This window comes from Echeneis naucrates, unplaced genomic scaffold (assembly GCF_900963305.1).
Source record: "Echeneis naucrates unplaced genomic scaffold, fEcheNa1.1, whole genome shotgun sequence".
Classification (NCBI taxonomy): Eukaryota; Metazoa; Chordata; class Actinopteri; order Carangiformes; family Echeneidae; genus Echeneis; species Echeneis naucrates.
Genome location: NW_021780167.1, coordinates 560,995 through 581,377, shown reverse-complemented (window position 1 = coordinate 581,377; position 20,383 = coordinate 560,995). Strand labels below are relative to the sequence as shown.

Sequence of the window (20,383 nt, the reverse complement as noted above, 5' to 3'; positions counted from 1 at the left end):
TCTGGTCTGGACTAGCTGACCTGAGTCCATGGATCTAAAGAGTCCTGCCAGGTTTATATTCTCTAAACACGGGTTAAGGGGTAAAAACCACCAGGGGACGGGTTTTGGGGACATAACTTCTGAAGGGAAGGTTAGGGTTAGAGTTAGAGTAGGCTATGACAGTGTGGGTGTGTCACATCTTGCAAAAATGGAGGACTTTAGCAGGATGTGATAGCTGCACAAGCTTCCTTCCCACAAATACCTCACTTCCTTTTTTTTTTTTTTTGTTAAAGAAAAATTGGTGTATCTCCAGAACGGAAGGGCGTAGAGGCAGTTTTTGGCAATTTCTGCCTCTTTTTGTGTCACTGAAATTAAAGCTTTATAACTACAACAGTATTAATGAATTAAATGAAAGAAAACATTTGTGCCTTTACATCAATTGACTTCAAATATTGAATTGAGAAATTTAAATAAAAAAAAGTGACATTTCAAAATCTTAGTTATAAAACAGGCTGAATTTTACATATATGGATCAAACACTCCCTGTCCACATGTGTACCAAATTTTTGGTTAATATGTGACACCACTGAGGCACTTTTGAGTTTTTACCAAACAGTGTCCTTTGGCCATCTCCAGTCTGCCAAACCGATCCAAAATGGTCCAATTTGGCTAAAATGCACACTGCAACCTTTCCTTTTTTCCTTTTCAACAGATAACCTTTTGGGGCCAATCACAAACATGGTTACTTTTAGAAGCACTAGTTACATAAGTAAAATGCCATATGAACATTTCATTTATGGGGAGAATATTCGGTGTCCAAAACCAGAAGTAAACCCACAACTACTAGTGATGGCTTAAATTATTAATGAATGAATAATTTAATTATTAATTCACCATGTTGGTATAAAAAGATGACAATGACAAAAATGATGATAAAAATCAATGAAAAACAGAGTAAAAGAGAACTCCAGGCCGACAGCATTGCCTGTGTGCGTCACTGTGTGTGTCTCATGCGGCTCAACTCCGGTTACACAGCGCTTATTTGGGGTGAAAAGTTTTCCCAATCAGAGACGGTTATGCATCACAAAAAGATGAGCAGTCTGACAGACCTTTAAATTAGCATTAGCACAGAGGGGAAAGATGACAAAACGATGGATAAAACTGAACCACAGATTATTGTTGGGCACATCTTCAGCTATAAAATGAGGACAAGCTTGTTAATTTATTCAGTAATGACTTCAGACTTTTTTTCTTTTTTGTGAGCAGGCTTGTTGAAAATGAAATAAACTCCATTTTTGTTCTTCGTTTTTGTTTTCTATGACAGTATACAATTTTTGGTGGTGAAAGAAACGGTGTAAAGATGGCACACATATGTTTACACTAACTTTGTTGTTGACGTGACGCCTGTCAGAATAATGTATATAAGTTATCCCACGTTTGCTTAAAGTTACATGTATTAAAGTGTGGAAAATGACTGGCGTGCTGTAGTGTGAAGAAGAAGAAGATACACAACTCATTCTGCACAGATAAGATTAACCAGGTCACGCAGACCTTGAGACAGAATGTGTCGTCCTCTGTGTATTCAAAATAAGAGGTAACCACTCCTATGTAACAAGGATAACCTAAAGAAATAAAAAGAGAGGAAACGGAAGGACGAACTCAGAGCGTGTTGGAGATTGTAACTGAGTACGTCTCTGACCGTTCTCCTCGCGAGTAAAATAACATCAGTTCCAGTTGTCTTTCTTTCCTAATGCAATTGAGAATGTTCTAGGTTGTTTGAACCTGACAACGCCGCATTGACATTTTCATGAAACCTAGGGGGACTGAGTGAACAGGTTAAAGGATCTCTGAAATATTAGAGATAAGACACTTTATCTCCCATTGAGCACTTATTTTCCCAAATGCATAGTTTGGAGGTGTGAAGGCCGACCTTTGTCACTGGGGAAGGTGGGTCCGGTCTGAAAGTCAGTACACTTGTAGCACACACAGTCATGACAGACATACTCAAATTTCAGCCTGCTGGCTCAAAGCGTTTATGAAATATATAAAAAAAGACACTTAAGAATAATCTGGCTTCCCCTGGCAGGTATCCACCTGACGGATGACCTTTGACACTTGGGAAGGTCTCTCCAGTCTGAAACTTGTATGTCCTGATGGACATACTGAAATTTCAGCCTGCTGGTTCAAGTCTAAAGTCTCAGTCACAACAGATAGAGACAATCACACAAAATCATGTTCGGTATAAACCACCATGGTTTATACTTCACAGCGCTCCTATGAACGTTTCCTCAAGATTCAGACTGCTAGACAAGCGTCGCCTGAATGCAACTGTCCTCCAGAGAGAAGATCCTCTCAGGACCGCATCAACAACATCCACCGTCCAGTTGGCAGTCAGATGACCACAAACAGGCCAAACGAGATGTTGCCCAGATCCAGGCAAGTTTGAAGGAATGTCTGTCAGCCCAGTTGACTGAGAAGGAGCAGACTATGGAGAAGTGGAGGAAGGAGAGAGACACTCTGGTAGATTTGGAAGTCCAGCTGCAGGACTTCTCTCCAGCCAAGCAGAGAAGGACAAACTCATTCAAGAGCTACAGAATAACACACAACCACCACAAGAGGGTGGTGATGGTGGCATGACAGAGCTACAGGCTACTCTGCAGGAGAGGCAGGCAGAAACGGACTAAAGAACCTGTTCAGGTTCAGGGCAGTACAGCGTGGCAGTTGAGAGGCCTCCAAGCTTATTTAGAAATACCACACATACAAACAAACAGTCTTCACACTGTCTGTCTCCAAAGTTACAAACCTATTAAGTGTTTTAAGTCCATCTGCCATATGAGGCTTTACATTAAAGTTAATTCATTGTTAGCAACATTACGTGGGCGAGCCGACCCTTGTGATGGAGGTGTATTTCAGGTGACGTCACACGGTGAGGAAGATGTGAGGAATAGTGACCTGTGCATAAAGAAGAAAAGGGAAAAAACAAGTTCCTGTGAATTCATTTAAAGCAGAAATGGATTAAAACTGAACTCAGGTTCAGGGGAGTACAGCATGGCAGCTGACAGGCCTCCGAGCGTATTTGGAAATTCTCTTTTTTTGACAAACCAATGCCAGAACATAACACGGGAGTGCTTCACTGCCAATTTGGGTAGCCAGTGACCGGGGTCCCCCAAAAGAGAGGTAAAAAAAAAAAGGGGGCGGGGCAGCGAGTCAGACACACTCTGACCCAGCTATCATCAACAAGGGGTTTACTGACGATAACTAGAGGACTTTCTGGGAGAGACCTGGTCTGATTAGGAGAGATTGTGTCCATCCCACCGTGGGTGGAGCCACTCTTATATCTAGGAATATGGCCGATTTTATTAGAAAGCCAAAACCCTGAGAAGAGACCAGGAGGCAGAGCCGCAGTTTAACACGCTCCTCTGCGCCTCAGTCAGAGCGGTCACCTGCTGAGAATAGAATAAAGTCTCTGTCTATGTTTAGGTCTATAGAAACTGTGTCTGTCCCCCGAACACCTAAATTTAGAAAAGTTAATAAACCCAAATTAAACAGAAGAGGAGCTAAATCAACAACTAAACTGAAATCAAAATTGCCACATATTCAGTCTCAAATAACACTGCGATCAAATGTGGACTGGTGAACATTTGATCACTATCATGGAAATCCCTACTAGTTAATGATCTCATCGCTGATCATCATCATTGATTTGTTTTGTATAGCAGAAACCTGGCTGCAGCAGGATGAGTATGTTGGTCTTAATGAATTTCCATGTCCCTCGTGCCACAGGTTGGGGGGGGTGGCATATTTCAGTCAAACTTACTAATCAACCCGAGACCAAAATCTGGCTGCAGGTCTTTTGAAAGCCTCACTCTTAGTCTTTCTTTCTGACTGCCCCCCTCTGGTTTGTTGAAACAATGGATGTTCTTCTTATGACCCCCCCATTTCAACACCTGAATCTCCTGCTCCAGCTCTGCCGCCGTCCATCATGATCTCTGAATGGGTAGGGGCCCCGGAGTGTCATGATGGAGATCCTAAACTGTGTGGTCCTTTCCTGACCTCCTGCTCAATGCTCTTCAGTCTGCAGCCATATTAGTTTACCTCTGAGGAAGCCAAGGTGGCATACGTCATTAGCAACCTTATGTGCAGAGCTCTTCTCTGGAGAACAGGGGAGAGGGAGAGGCAGACTCCTGCCTGTGAAGGACAAGCTTGTTTCCTACCCTCTACCCTCCACACTTGATGGACTCAAAGAGCTTACCGCATCTCCCTCACCCCGGCAGTTCAAACTCTCAAGACCGAAGACCGTCTCAAGCTTATTAAGTTGCCTGGTGGGCTTCTCCAATTCTTTCAAGACCTCATTGTGCTTCTGAAGGTAGCTGGTAAATTCCTTTGGGGAACACATGTTCCTCATCATTACATCAGCGATTCTCTGGTAGCCTTTGACATGAGCATTAGAGGCCCCCTCCCAGAGAGCCAGTATCTGGTCTAACTCCTTGAGGAATCCTCGGTGGAACTCATAGATGGGATCAATGTTGGAGAAGAGGAGCCTCATCAGCAGGGTTGTAAATTCATTTTTTTGATCACCATCCAATGTGGTTGGTGACTCTCTAAAGTTGCCAGCCAAACTAATTTCTGAATGAAATGTCTTCAGAGCTCTTTGAACTGATTTCTTCAGAGCCCTCATCCAAATCAGAGCCACTCTCAGTCCCTTTAGTTTGGCGTTTGTGCACAAACTCAGGCCTGCGTGAGTGAAAACTGTCAGCATGCCAGATGTCAATGGCTTTGCTGGGATCAAAGTTTTTGATGTCAGGTGAGCACAACAGGGTTTTAAGGAGGTCAGAGAGGGTCTCACCTTTCAGGCGGGACCGCCAGTCACTCTTTACCTGCTTCATAACACTGAACCCTCTCTCACAGTCAGCTGTAGTTGCAGGGATGGTGAGGAGAGCATCAAAAAGATCAACGTCAACAAACGGATGGCACAGCATTCTGTTCACAGGAGGCCAGGTCCTCTCAAAGGTTCCTGTAGCAGGATCAGACAGACAGTAAGCGTTAGGCACTAGGGGAAAAAAAAAAAAAAATAAAAAAAAATATATATATATATATATATATATATATAATTATGTAATTATATAATTGGCGGGTGTGAATTAGAACCGTGGTCATCAGGCCTTCAGTCCTGTCATTTTCTTTGATCACAGCGCTGCAGAACCACACAGCGGAAAGAGGCTTAAAAAGTGGAACCACACTGAAGAGGTTGGAATATAATCACTTCATTTTGGGGCTCATTTACATTCTCCTGCAACATCAAACAATTTATCAGATATCAAAGCATTTGACCAAAGTATGTCTTACTATTATTCTACATTTTAGATCATAACACCGGATGACACAAAGCAGGAGGAGGACCAGCCTGACCCGGCCAGTTGTGGGGATGAAATCCCACATTAGGATGATCCGGCTTTCAGAGGTTTGAAGATATTATACTAGATAATATACTGAAGTGACATCAGTTTATTAGTTTATAAATAATAATAATAATAATAATAATAATAATAATAATAATAATAATAATAATAATAATAATAATAATAATAATAATAACAACAACAACAATAATTGTATTTGTATAGTACTTTTCATACAAAAGGAGATGTAGCTCAAAGTGCTTTACAATCAAAGATAAATACAGACTCCCCCTCCCTCCACACACACATACACAAGATCACACAAACTCACAAAGTCAACACTCATGTTACATTATGATGGACTAAGTACTGAGGAAACGCCATCTTGAGTTAAAAAGAAATAAAATAAATAAAATGAGGAAACACAGGAAATAAATTCTCAATAAAACAATAAGAAGACAAATAAAATTGAACAAAATAAAAAAAAAATATATATTATTTATATAAAATAGAATCAAATGAAACAAAATATCTAAAATTGATTTGATTAAAAATGTAGTTAAAAGCCAGACTAAAAAGCTGGGTCTTAAGTTTACTTTTAAAAATATTAATATTACATGTCACCTTCAGATCTTCAGGCAGGGTATTCCATAAACGGGGACACAGTAATAAAAAGATGCCTCACCGTATGTTTTGGTTCTAACTTTGGGTACTGTTAAAAGGCCACTTCCTGAAGACCTGGGGGTTCTGCTGGGTTCATATGGTAGAAGCAAGTTAGATAAATAAGAAGGAGCAAGACCATTAAGAGCTTTATAAACCAATAAAAGAAGTTTAAAATCAATTCTAAAACGCACAGGAAGCCAATGCAGAGACTTTAAAATCAGTGTAATATGAGCTCTCTTTCTGGTCTTTGTCAGCATTCCAGCGGCTGAGTTTTGAAGTAATTGTAGTTGGAAAATATTCTTTTTAGGGAGACCAGAAAGAAGAGCATTGCAGTGGTCAACCCTGCAGGTAATAAAAGCACAAATAGGTGTGTCTGCATTGGCTTGAGAGAGAAACTGGTGCACTTTGGCATTGTTCTTTAAATGATAAAATGCCTTTCTTGTGACGTCCTTTATATGAGCCTCAAAGTTCAGTTCTGCGTTAAATGTTGCACCAAGATGTTTTACTTGTTGACATGGGCTGAAAGAGACAGCTTGTACTTTGCTAGCCAGTTTCTCTCTCTGGTCTCCTGTACCAATTACTAAAACCTGACTTTTGTCCTGGTTGAGCTGTAGAAAGTTGTCTGCCATCCAGAATTCATCCAGAATCTGAAATACAGTTAAAAAGGACATCAAGTGGTCCATGCTGTGATATTTTCTGAAACCAGACTGATATATTTCAGCAGTGTTTGTCAAGGTCATAAAATCATTTATGCGTCCAAATTGTTGTTCTTCTTCGAGTACATTGGGGATACTTTTTTTTTAACCATACTTCATATTTCATCAAGTGCATTTCAGTATGGGTGCATTTGAGCTCCGCTGAGTACACTTTATTATTGGTTCCTGTTACTGACTCAAAACAGGTCTCAGATGCAGAGATGTGTGAATGCTAGATGTCGACTTAATATTAGACACAAACATTTATCATGTCTAACTATTCTTTGTATACCCCTGTGTGTTTTTCCTATAAAAACTCATTTGAATATTTTCATCAATGTTAACATTTAATTTTCAATTAAAATGATACAGACAACAACTCGTCTCTTCTCTTCTCTCTGTCTCTCCCTCGCTCCCATTTCAGAGGACATCAGAAAAGCCCGGCCGAAAGACCCCCCAACCAGGTACCGGTTTTTTGGCTACCTGGCTGCGTTCTTGGCCTCCATTTACAGCCACAGGACCGGGGTCTTCACCAAGATGAAGATGAAGGAGTTCAGGGACGATAAGGCCTTATAGATCTTATAAGTGCAAGTCTTATATAAAACAACATCTTAATGGCATTACTTTCACAACACGGTAAAAATACAGACTCGCCCAGGTTTACCTGACGGCGGAAGAATACGGCTGGTGCCGGGAGTGGCTCAGGCTACAAAAAAAGAGCTGTCCCCACCACCAACTACTTTTCAGCAGCCTGGGCCGGGGAGAGGCCAAGGATCTGGTCCGTTACTTTCGGAAGACCTGGGCCGAGATGGGCCTGCCGGGATTACCGACCCTCCTGGATATCAGGACTGCTGTGGCCACATACGTGAGTATCACAAACACCTGACACTTGATCTTCACCGGCTAGATTCACTCCATACTGACCCAAGGCTGATCTTCTGTTTTTAGAACTTGGAGAGGAATGACGCTGTTGGTCGGCAAAACCTCTCAGAGTTTATGTGCCACAGCGTGGCCACCCAGGACAGGTTTTATGCAATTTACAAAAACCTCGGCAGGGCCTAAAAATTCCAGGAGCTGTTTGTGTGTCTCTGATGGAGGACAGCTCCACTCCTGACTCCACCTCTGCCACCGCCACCACTTGCAGTTCCCCCTCAGACAAGGACAACAGACCCATCCAGGAGAAGGAGGAACTGGTCAGAGTAAGTTAAATCCTTGTAATCATGATCACGCCACAGTCCACATTCTCTGAGCTCAATTGGTGCCTTTTCTAAAGGAGAGACTGAAGAAGAGGTTGGGGCCTTCTGATGCCCAAATACGGGCGAAGAAGTTTAAGGAAAGAGTTGGATTTTCACCCAGCAAAAAGTCCCTGATGAAAAGGGTCAGGGTGGTTGTCAGGGACTTATCCAAGTAATTGTCAAGTTGGTTCTTGTGTTCTTGTATATAGTTTTTGTTGCTTTTTTATTTTGTATTGTATTTTATATTCAGAAAATTGTTATATAAATGTGTATATTGTTAAAAATATTGTGGATAAAAATTTCTTTGTGTTTGTATTTGTTTGAACATGTGCTTTGAGTCCCAGTCTGACACTCAGAGATACTTAGAGATACTTTAAATATCAAATGTGTAACCCAAACTTAGGACTATGTTGGTAAAGCAGTCAGGTAATTTCAGGTCAAGTCAAGTCATTCTCTATCATATTGTAGAGCACATAAAAAATAAATAAATAAATAAATAAATAAACAATTGCTGCACAGATTTAAAATAAAGTAACAGTAACCCATACTGCAATGCACTTGATGAAATATGATTTATGATTTTAAAAAGTATCCCCAGTGTACTCACAGCAGTCTATCTTTAAAGTGATCATAGTAGCCCTAATGCACTCAGTTTTTATTGAGTGTTCCTTTTCTCAATATTTCATGAACGCGGAAATGCGCGACCTTCCCTAGGGTCAAAGGTCAGCTGTCAAGTGTGCACCTGTGGTTTTCCTCAATGTGTCAGCCCAAATGAACTCTGTCTTTGTACATTCTTGCTGTCGTCATCCTGCAGGTGCTGAATCTTCTCCAGAGTGACTTTATCTAACAGACCCTCATCCCATCATAATATAATCCCTGCATTTTTTCTTTCTTAGTTTTTTACACATTATTTACCTGAACAAGTATGAACAACAAATAAACCTCCAGCTAATGAACTCTGTCTTCGTACATTCTTGCTGTCGTCATCCTGCAGGTGCTGAATCTTCTCCAGAGTGACTTTATCTAACAGACCCTCATCCCATCATAACATAATCCCTGCATTTTTTTCTTTCTTAGTTTTTTACACATTATTTACCTGAACAAGTATGAACAACAAACAAATCTTAAAGTGAAAGATGTGTTACCTTTCTTAACGCTAAAGAAAAACCAACCCTCAGTAAAAACCTGAACAACTATAACGAGCTAACATCCTTTCTAAATGATCATCTCCAAAACAAGTGCAGACTTAACATCCACCCCAGCATCTACAGTGGCACATGAACTGTCCCTCCCAGGATGAATGTAAGGAGTAGATGTAACATTTCTATCTTCACTAAGTAGGGAATTGGCTGAACCACAGTTTTGTGCTAGTACTCGACACATTATGTTCATCTATAGTAAACTGGGGAAAGAAATCATTTCAAAATCTATAACCTTGACTGTTACCCTTAGCAGTTAATCCAAATAGAGAAGAAATATACCTTGTGGGTTTCACACATCAAATGAGCTACAGCTATGAAAAGAAAATGAAAAACAATCCCTTAGCAGTTCTCTGTTAAACATCAGAATATCATGACATTTTCAATCCTTCAGTTAACATATCAGTTATCATTTTTTTGGTCCCCCCACTATCAGGCCACCACACAGTCCAAAAATCAGGCTCTAAACCAGGACTGGGCTAAAGATAAAAATAAGCTACATCAGCTTTTGTTTTGAAATGCTTGCGTGGTGCCAGTGAGCTTGATTGAAAATAATTGCCCAATTAAACTTTGGCAAAAGCCGCCAATAATTCTCTGCATCTGGTACACGGGTTGATAAAACACAGTCAGTCATCTGTCTCACACTTAAAGCAGAAAATCAAAGAGTGCAGGTTAGCTCACTTCATAAAACACAATAAAGTGTACATATAAAGGAGCTACATTTCTCATTAAGAGTAACAAAAACTGCTCATGAATTGTTACATGAAGGTAATTCCTAAAAAATAATATGGTGCACTTACCAGAGGGACTGCAAGGCTTAATTGCTGCTACACCACAGGGTGTGCAGCCTTAATCCACTGGGTTGTTGCATTCATGGACCCTTGGAAAAGCTGTGGTGGAATGTAACCAAGTACAAACTCTGTTTTCTTAAGTAGATTTAGTTATGGATACTGTTACATTTTACAGTAAACATCTAATTATTAAACTGAACGGTAAGTTGCCACAGATCAGTCCGTGTATATGTGTATATAGATAGATAGATAGATAGATAGATAGATAGATAGATAGATAGATAGATAGATACTTTATTTATCCCAGACTGGGAAATTGCAGTGTAACAGCAGCATTACACATAGGGAATAAAATATATAACATGAATGCATCTGGGTGTTCAGTCAGTAGTTTGGCAGCGGTGGAGCTGATGACGTCACAGGCTACCGCTGCATCAGCTGACGGGGGGATGTCAACAGTGATAACAATGGTGGACGTGAACTTCCTTGGTGGATAATACGGGCGCATTCCTACAGCCTGCAGTTCGATGTCTGGGTTATAGAGACGTTCCTTCATGACATTTGGAAAAGTCTCTGTCTCCCCGTACCAAACTGTAACCTGGGACCTCAACGCTGCTGTCCGGGATGTTCGAGTGCAGCCATGTTTCACTGAAGCAACATATGCTACAGTCACGGTATTCCCTCTGGGTCTTCACAAGCGCTGCCAGTTCGTCCGTCTTGTTCCCCAAAGGTATATGTGGCGCAAGGTGTTTTCAGAGACATTGGGACTTGACCAAAATACCTTTTTTTTGTATGTTGTTAACAGCGAAGGACTTTAGAAAACAGGCTGAAATCACCTTGTGATATGTTGATTATGGTTTTGGGTTATTTGCTCATGAATGTTTGTATTTACACGGTGGGACCGCCTGGTCAGCAGAGGGCGCTGTGTCTAAACGGCCTCGGTAGCTGACGCCGCTCAGTAGTGGAGCGAGCGAGACGTTAGACAGCAGTAGCGAGATGGTGAGGCACAGATGCTGAGGACTGATGTGTGTGTTTATTGCTGTTCCTACACAATAAAAGTGAATGTGCTACACAAGAAGATCCTCCTTCTTTTAAGTGTAACATATATACCGGAGGTTTGCAACCTTTTCATCACCGTGGACATCGCTGATTTTCAAACACAATATGTTTTTTGGGGGGCATCAAGGATGGACGGGACTTTTAGAATTGGGACGGCTATCTTAACAAAACCAACAGAGCTTGGCAACCGACGTCGGTCCACAGCTGGAGTTGGCCAATCGCACGCGTCATTTGGCCCAATTATGGATTACTTGATAACAAGCATAAGCCCCTGACACACCAACAACATGGAGATTTCCCAAAGCAGAATAAATAGCAACATGTGTTGGTCATTTCTCTGCTCTCTTTTGTTTTATGTTCATTATGACACCAGTGAGTAGTGGTAGTTACTGGAGGCCACCACCAGAGGGAGTGTACCATTTTTATGTCAAGGGACAACCCGCTTCCCCTCTTCAATCATCATCCAAGTGACGAGAGAAAAGCGCACATCAGTGTCACATATTAAACACTCCCCTTCTCAGGGCTTTTACACCTATAGCTAGGCTAACGCTAAATACTGCTGTAAAATGAACTGATTAGTCAAAATTAGTCCTTAGTCCTGTATGATTCAGGCTGATGGCTGCAACACAACGGACAAAATGAAAAGATTTGGATTAAAATACAGTAATTCATTTAGTTTTTCAATATCAAAACTTGAACTTTCAACTTCAAATCTCTTTTTTCAAATGAATACTGGGACCTCATTTATAAAATGTGCGTAGGAACTAGGTGACTAAAAGTGTACGTACAGCCAAGGTCATGAATCTTTGGCAAGCTGAAGATGGAGTGGAAGTGTAAATATAGTGGTTTTATTAGTGAGAAGGGGGCGCAGCTATTTAAACACTACGGGTTAAAACATGGAAGTTACACAAGGACGCTGCTATTTCCTTGTTTGCAGCAGGTTTGTTTGTGTACATTCAAGTCCTTAAACGGCCTTAAAGCACACATACCTGAGCGCTCTGTACAGGAAGTTATCAGACAGCTTTGTGAGATACATTATTTGTCCGAGCCACTTCTGCATCATAAGGTGAATATGATTCTTAAGGAGTATGACTCTGAGGTAGATGAGTCCATTGTGAAACAGGTGAGCAGTGAAGAAGAAGCATAAGTGCCTTTGAGCTCAGAGACAAAGACAGGCATGACAGACAAGTGCAGGAAGTGATGGAAGACCCAGAACTAGGCAGAACATACGGAGTGAAAAAAGAGTGTCCTTGGACTGCAAAACTGCAGCACTTTCATGTTGTTAAAGGTTCCCCTCCTGAGCTCATGATCTTCTGGAGGACACAGTCCCCATAGAGTTGTCTTTGTGCCTTTCAGCTCTAATTTCCAAGGGATATTTTAATCCAGAAATCTGGTGACTCTGGTGACTCTGTCAAAACTCTGTCAACTGGCAGTTGTTATACAAAACAGGTTAAATAAATATTCTTTTTTTTTTTTTGTTACTGCCATTTGCTGTCTTTTGGACAAAGTTTTAAATCCAATAACATTGCAGGTAAAAGTTTCCGCTCTGTATCGCATGCTGCTGTGTCGAGAGTGATCATGACATGTCCTCTGTGGGAAGATATGACTTTAATCAGAATGAGATATCCATAATAAGGTTTGTATGGCTCTATATACTCTTAAAAATATCTACAATTCTATTTTTCTTATTCAATCTAATGTTTCCTGTCACAGAGAGGGAAGGTGGTCACACAAACTTTGGACAATATTGTAGATAACATGGACTTGGATGCATACGCCGTATGTCCCCGCTGTAAGCATATGTACAGTATGTAAGTAGCAGTTTGTAATAGGTTTCATCAAAGTGTTTACATTTTTGTGTTATTAGTGCACATATTTTATGTCATATGTACCATGTTGATCTTTACTCCACAGTTTAGTTTTCATCAGAATCTTTGTTCGGAATGTTACATCAAAGGCAAATGATGTCATAGAGCAGAATGACCAACTTCAAGGCACAATAACAAGCTCCACAGTCGGTGTGTGCATCAGACAGTGACGACACATTTCAACAGCCAGCGTTTCATATTTGGATTTTGGATTGCCTTTCCATTTTAACCCATCTTTCTACGTTGGACGTTTTTTTGACAGCACTGGAATTTTCCTCTAACATCAAATCCTGTGATTGGTAAGTATGTTCAGTTTGCCAACTTATCTTAGAATTGATACTTTTCCTCACAACATTTGATTCAACGTAGGGTTAGGGTTAGACAGTTTAGAGTTAGACAGTAGAGTATTCCTATGCCTATACAGTATTCCTCTGACGGGAATGCTATTTCTTACATTGTGACACAATATTGTGTCCACATCCATCCTGTTTTCAGCTTGTGATGGCATCAAAGACGTCCCCCACTCCATGTGTCCAGGAGGGCAAGTTAGTTGAAGGGGGCTGGCTCAGCTCCAAATCCTGCCGATACCAGGTGCAGTCCATTTTGGGAGAGGGCACCTTTGGAAAAGTGGCAAAATGCACAAGGACGGATGACTCGAAGACGGTCGCCATCAAAATGGTCAAGAAAAGGAACGACCAAGCTGAGAAGGCAAATGCGGAGGTACGTAAGCTCTACGTGACGATCAAAGTTAGACTTGTGCTGTATGGTCATCCTTTAGATTTTGGTTCATTCAGCTGTGTTCTTAGCTGCAAAGCTCATTTAGAATCTGCCTGACCAGACGTACCTCCACAGGTGGTCATACTTGAGAAGCTGAAATCACTGAACGCGGACAAATGCGACATTGTTCAATGGTACCAGGTTTTCAATAACAATGGCTACATTTGCCTTGAGTTTGAACTCCTGGACAAAAGCCTCTTTGATTTGATGAAAGAAAGGTTCTTTCGACCCCTTTTTCTGAGTGAGATCAGACCCATCATCAAGCAGGCTAATGTGTTATGATGTAAACAGTATAAACATTGAAAAATGCTGATAAATAGTTGAAATAAATGTTAAATGTGTGATATTCATGACTTTTCAGCTTGCCAACGCACTTGAACACTTGAAGAGTATTAGATTAATACACGCAGACCTCAAGTTGGAAAATGTGATGTTGGTCAACCATATTCAGCAGCCATACAGAGTCAAAGTGATTGACTTTGGCCTGGCATGCGAGGTTTCAAAAGCCAAGGTGTGCTCATACATTCAGAGCCGTCCATACCGGTGAGTAACTGCAATCATAGCTGATCTCTTAGCGTTGTCCCACTATCCATTAACACTAACTGTCAATGTCTTTATGAGGGTGTTAAGCCAGCAGAATTCATTGTGCTCCAAAATATTGGCAGTAGCTTTCATAACTGTATGATTCTGGGTTCTTGTCCTCTCTCAGATCTCCAGAGATTATTTTGGGGCTCCCATTTACAGAGGCCATAGATATGTGGTCTCTGGGCTGCATCGCTGCTGCTCTGTACATCGGCACTCTGCTCTATCCTGGCAATTCATCATATGATGTAGTAAGCAGCACTTCAGCGATTCTTAAAAATCTGTTTTTTTTAACATGTGCACACATCAGATATATATATATATATCTGATAAGAGTTAATGTGCCTGAAGATAGGATAGAAAAAGAATCCATAAAGAATTCATCAAAAGCTCCCAGCCCTTACTTTATGTGTTGTATTTACAGATGAGGTACATCGTGGAGACGCAGGGTCAGCCGCCGGATCATCTGCTCACACGCTTTTTCCAAAGAAGCCGTCAATGTGCCTCTTCTCTTTGGAAACTTAAGGTACCTACTCAAAATGTGCTTCCTTCTTGTTCTCATGTTTATGCTCTGTGTTGGTGTTTGTCCAAGCCTGATGTGCTCAGAATGTCATTGCTAACAAATATACTATTAGACACAAGAACAGGTATACAAAGACACAAAGATTCAGTCCCAGGATAGCAGAAGGTTAAAGCTGACCTCTCTGGATAGCATCCTGCATGTAGGTGTTCTTTTGTAGACATGAAAACATGAAGCGCTCATGAAAGGATTTATTGTCTTGCTGCAGTGTTAGGTCTTGCTTTAAAACGATGGAGGCCTTCTGCAACAAAACAGGTAAATCTGTGCGTCCATCACCACGGCAGCCCCGCTGTAGCACCGCTGGCCTTGTCCGGCTCAAACACGTCAGCCAACACCCCTGCTCCGCTAACCAGACGACACATTCAGATAGGTCAGGGGCAAAAAGAAAGCTCCATCATAAAGATGAGGATGTAAACAAAACATCTCATCCATCCAAAAATATCAAGTCTGCCTTTGACCGCCATTATTCTGCTCCCTACGGAAGGCCACACAAACGCCAACGCCACATTACACCTCCGTCTTACAGCACCGAGACCAAGAGGCAAGCTCAGTCACACTTGCCAAGAAAAACGCCTGACGACCATTGGCAGTCTAGAAAAAGAGGCCGAGAGAAGGAAATGAAGGCCCGACGTTAACACGTTTGAATTGCACTGATTGTACGGTTCATGGATATGAATTCATATGCATACATTATGAACCTGTTGCATTGCAAAAAATAAAAAAAGAATAAAACAAAAAAGCTCCACTCGTTCAGTCCGGTAATAACCACTCAACAGGGAGGCATCCCTACAAAGCACTTCACTGCCAGATTGAAATATAACTTTAGTAGTAGAGAGTCCAATTTACTGCTGCTAAAGCTGAATCATCAAATACCTCTAACTACATAATAAATCTCTTACAATGGCAGAGAAAAATACACTATAGCAGGCTGGAACTGATAATAGCGGCGTGCAATGAGAGCACAGCCGGGTGCTGAGAAGTAGCCTGAAATATTCATAATGCTGCAGTCCCTCCTCGCTCATGATTTCTCTCTGTTTCCTTTACCATGACATCCAGCCCTAACGTACACTGCCTTTCTGCACTCATCTACTGGAACACAAAGCAGAGAAATCAGGGTCTGCAAACCATTTTAAGCATTTCCCCGTGTTAGATGGGTAATTCTCTCCCGTTCTGAGGCCTCCCCCTGCCGCATCACAGTGGCGTCCCATTGGTGTTCATTAACAAAGCTAGTCAAGAAATGGAAAAAAAACCCTCATCTTTCTCATTTCACTCCTTAGTTCTCTCTGCTGCCTGCCTCCATCCAGGTGGAATTCTCTGCTCCTGGATTTTAGGCCAGTTGCATGCAGAAAAACAACCAACAACAACCAAGCACAAAAACAAACAGGAGCTTGTGCTTGTAGAAAAGTTTTAGTTTAGTTTTAGTTGATATGTTTTTGGGTTGTGCGATTAGGAAGGAAAAAAAAAGCCACTTCTTGTGTGTTCTATCTGAAAGGAAGGAAGTTCCTGTACTCTGAATACTTTCTCATGAGAAAACTAGTGACATGCAAAAAGAGATTAGTCAGTGACAGTTCCACATTCCCTTTTCAAAGACAGAGAACAGCTCTGAGTCCAGCATGACACATGATGGTTATTTTACTCACATGTTGTTAACCATGACACTTCATTTACATGTGCACAGGGTTTTTGTTTTAAGAAAGGCTTATCATTTTCTGCATCATCTGAGATTCAGCCCAGACAACAAACTCAGTGATCGTCTTCTTTACTGTCAAACTAAATAATCACTGTTGGTTTATCAGCAGCAACAGTTGCAATTTCTTCTCAAGTTGAAATTGCTGTGATGCAAACCTTGGTAAGGACTCTGGCCAATTTTTTTCTTGGTGCTTCTTGTCAGCACACAAGGATTTGTGAGGTGTCAGCTTTTTTTCCTCCATGATGTTATGCAGATGCTTCTCTTCTCTCTCCTCTTATCTTTGTTCCATTTTCACCAGATGCTCCCAACAACTCCTCAGTGTGCATCAGTCCATCAGCGTCAGGAACCTGAGCTGCTCCAGCAGAGCCAAGCCCCCCGTCAGCCACTTCACCTGGTACAAGGAGAGCACAGATGGACCTATGAATGTATCTGAAGGGCACCTTTACAGTTTCAGGGCCACATATGGAGAAGTTTATTAGTGCGTGGTCACCAATGATTTTGGTTATGGGAACTCATCAAAGATCCATCTGTCTATTGACGATAAAGGCCTCCTCTAAAGTATGTGTCCCCTTTTTCCTTTCCTTTTTCTCTGCTGTGACATACCTCACAGTGTGTTTGTGTGTTTGTTCGTAACCAATTTCTTAAGTATCACAACTCCACATTACATGGTGTCCATTCACCTGGCGTTCTTGCTTTTCTCTCAGGAGAACCTGTAAAATGGGGGCCAGATCTTGGTGGAATCGCTGGAGTTCTACCTGCGTTTGGTAAATATCACAAATCAAAGCCAGTGACTTGGCTCAGTTAATGTCACTCACATTTGACTGGCACATTGAATATTTGATGTAATACTCGTTGTCTCTCAGGTGAATATTCACTTGTTTACATGTTGTTTGCTCCTATTTCTTATAGGATAACCATTTACGTGAAACTTGGTCATAACTGCCGTAGGAAGTCTTGGGTACGGTGCTAAAGCATTTTGTGACATCACCTTGACCTTTGACCTTTGAGCACCAAAATGCAATGTGATCGATAATATGATAATAATTCAGAATGAATGTGCTGCTAACAGCAGAGGAAACAGGAGGAACTTAATGTCTGCAGGTCAAAGTTCATTACCGAAGGTCAGAAGGTCATCGTGGAGACAGTTGCTTGTTTGTCTCTGTCTGTCCTTGTGTGTTGACCCTGCGATGGACTGGCGACCTCTCCAGGGTGATCCCGCCCCTCGCCCAATGTGAGCTGGGATTGGCTCCAGCAGCTCTGCGACCCGGATACGGATGAAGATGAGTGAGTGAGTGAGAAAATGTATCTAGTCACTAAAACACTTGAACGTACAGCCTCTGTTCCGTTAAGATCCGTGACAGCAGTAACGGTTGGGGATAATAGATACTAAGGACATCAGTGTATTGCAATATGGTTTTTCTTTTACTGTGTATTTTGGGATATTTTATTTTTATTTTTGATTCTTCCTGTTGAGCAGATGTGGACTAATGTTTTCTGTTTGTTTTTGTTTCAGCTCTTACGTTGTTGTTGTTGTTGTTGTTGTTGGTCGAATTGAAGGCAAAAAGGAATAAAATACTTCAGACCACCACCAGTAAAGCTTTATTAATTTCAATTGGCACAACAGTAAGAGCTTGAGCATCCACCGCCATGCTGTTAGATGTCGGCAGTAACCCGTGACATTATTAAAATCATATATGAAAGACTAACAGGCATCGATGGAGATTTTGATGCTGAACATGATTTATTCATTCATGTATATATGTATATATACTGTATATAATAATATATAATATATATATAACCCTCCATAGTGCGTCAGCTGACTTACTTGGCAAAGGTAACCTCTTCAGAACTCGCTCCCCTGCTGAACCAGGTGATCTGACACTACCCCTTCCTCTTCTCCATCCTCCAACCGCTCTTCTCGCTACAACAGCTTAATGCCTTGTGCACTGCCTCTGAAGTCTTCTGCCCCACAAAGAGTGAGGCTGCCCTGGGCAGAAGCAGCTTGAAAAAGGACTCGTAGGGTACAGGGGCTGGATTCTTGCTGCAAGGCCTTGGGAAGAAGACCCCCAACTCGGCGACCTCATCATCTGGGACAGAGGGGCTCCGGTGCAGGTGGGGATCAATTGGACTGGAAGGACCAGGGCTCTTCCAGGCCGAGGACCGAACTCCTGCTGTCCCCTCCCACTCCCCCACCTCCTCGTTCACTGCCAACACCGCTGGTGCTCGCAGTGTTCTCTGCTTGTGCTGTTGTGCTGTTGATATAACATGGTCCCGGACAGGGCCTCCGGGCTGGGTGTTAAAGAGCATCTTGTCTTGTGCGTGACAACCAGTGGTGTGATGGAAAGGGGAATCAAAGCCACGCAGGCCTGGCAGCTCGTGTGTGTCCTCAGTGATCTTCAGCAGCTCCTCAGTGATGGCAGCCTCTTCCTTCTCCTTCTCTGTTCTCAGCTGAAGCTCCAACTCGTGTTTCTTCATGAAGACCGACAGCTCAGTTAAAGTCATAGAAACATTTCCTGCGGCTCCTGTATCTCAGTTTGTTGTCCCTTCACCACTCTTCTCTGTGTCCTTCATTGGCTCCTGTCTCACCTCCGTCAGATGGTCCAGCTTCACTGGCTCAGTGCATCAGTCTGTTCAGTCTGTTGGTGTCAGCTGCCCTAAGCCTGCTGCCCCAGCACACCACAGCATACAGGATAGCACTGGCTACCACAGTACAGTCCTGCAGATGTTGAAGGACCTCAGAAAATAGAGGCGACTCTGGCCCTTCCTGTAGAGGGGGCGTCAGTGTTTTTAGCCCAGTCCACTTCATTATCAATGTGTATTCCAACATATTGGAATATGTATGCACACTTGTAAGCAATCGACCGCCGTCGGTTGCCGTCGGTTGCCAAGCTCTGTTGGTTTTGTTAAGATAGCCGTCCCATCCGTCCTTGATGTCCCCCAAAAAAACAACTCTTCGGATCTTACTGAATGACGGAAATGACATATTTTGTTTGAAAATCAGCAAATTTCGCTGAAAAGCGACTAGTTTGCAGGTATGGGAAAATTGTCCACCGATGAACAGTCCACGGTGGTTTTGCTTTTTGGAAACTATTAAAGCCTTCACTATTTCCAAACATAGATGTCCTCTGTTATCCTCAACTTTCTCTATGGTGAATCAGATGACAAACATTCAACAACAGCTTGTTTGGCATGAGCATGGATGTGATTAACTAGCTCCTCCATTCAACCATCTAAAGATTGCACAGTACTTTCGGGGACTCCAGAGGCTTGTACTTGAGCAAAAACAGAGCGGCACATGTCAAGTATTTGCCTTTTTTCAATGGGGATGTGCGTAGTGACAGTCATGGGAGGATCCTCATCTACTGGGTGTGAAACAGAGGCTCCAACATTAGCTCGACAGGCCTGGATTCAACATTATGGAATCAACACAGTCTCCACGTGCTTGCGATAAGTGTCACTTGTACCCAGAGTATGTGCAGAAAACAAATGAGCATCCGGGTTCTCCACAGTTTAAACCCAAAGTCCTTCCAGGGTACAAACCATGCTGAACAACTTGTGTGGTGCACCCTGCAAATGTAACATGTCAACATTATTTCCTGTAAAAGATATCAGAATTCTTGCTCTGATTTCTTTGACCCGAGGACTCTCCCTCACACTGCCAACATCGATGGCATACACTGTGGCATACTCTGGATGAATGTGTAGAAGTTGCACAACGCTTCATCATAGGACACAGCAAAAGCAAAATGTGCCTTGAAGAGCTGATCAAAGGCAGCCACTCCAGTGTGTGTCGAACAGGGGATGACCTTTTGGTCCAGGACCATGTAGAAATTCTGGATGCTGTTACTTCTTTCTCCAAGGTA

General features: G+C 42.0%; 1 protein-coding gene across 1 annotated transcript; it reads left to right on the top strand.

Annotated features, from left to right (window-relative positions):
- The first annotated feature begins 7,544 nt into the window (after positions 1 to 7,544).
- On the top strand, positions 7,545 to 16,996 carry LOC115038355 (homeodomain-interacting protein kinase 1-like). Its single transcript, XM_029497214.1, has 8 exons — positions 7,545 to 7,601; positions 7,834 to 7,935; positions 13,384 to 13,608; positions 13,741 to 13,932; positions 14,027 to 14,208; positions 14,375 to 14,498; positions 14,672 to 14,676; positions 16,816 to 16,996. Exons 1-8 carry the CDS (start codon positions 7,545 to 7,547, stop codon positions 16,994 to 16,996), a joined length of 1,068 nt encoding a protein of 355 aa, XP_029353074.1.
- Positions 16,997 to 20,383: the final 3,387 nt, after the last annotated feature.

Excerpts from the sequence above, each read along its gene's own strand:
- LOC115038355 (XM_029497214.1), top strand. The coding sequence starts at position 7,545 with ATGGGCCTGCCGGGATTACCGACCCTCCTGGATATCAGGACTGCTGTG. Across the intron at positions 7,602-7,833 it reads GGACTGCTGTGGCCACATAC|GACAGCTCCACTCCTGACTC; the intron begins GTGAGTATCACA and ends TCTCTGATGGAG. Across the intron at positions 13,933-14,026 it reads TCAGACCCATCATCAAGCAG|CTTGCCAACGCACTTGAACA; the intron begins GCTAATGTGTTA and ends ATGACTTTTCAG.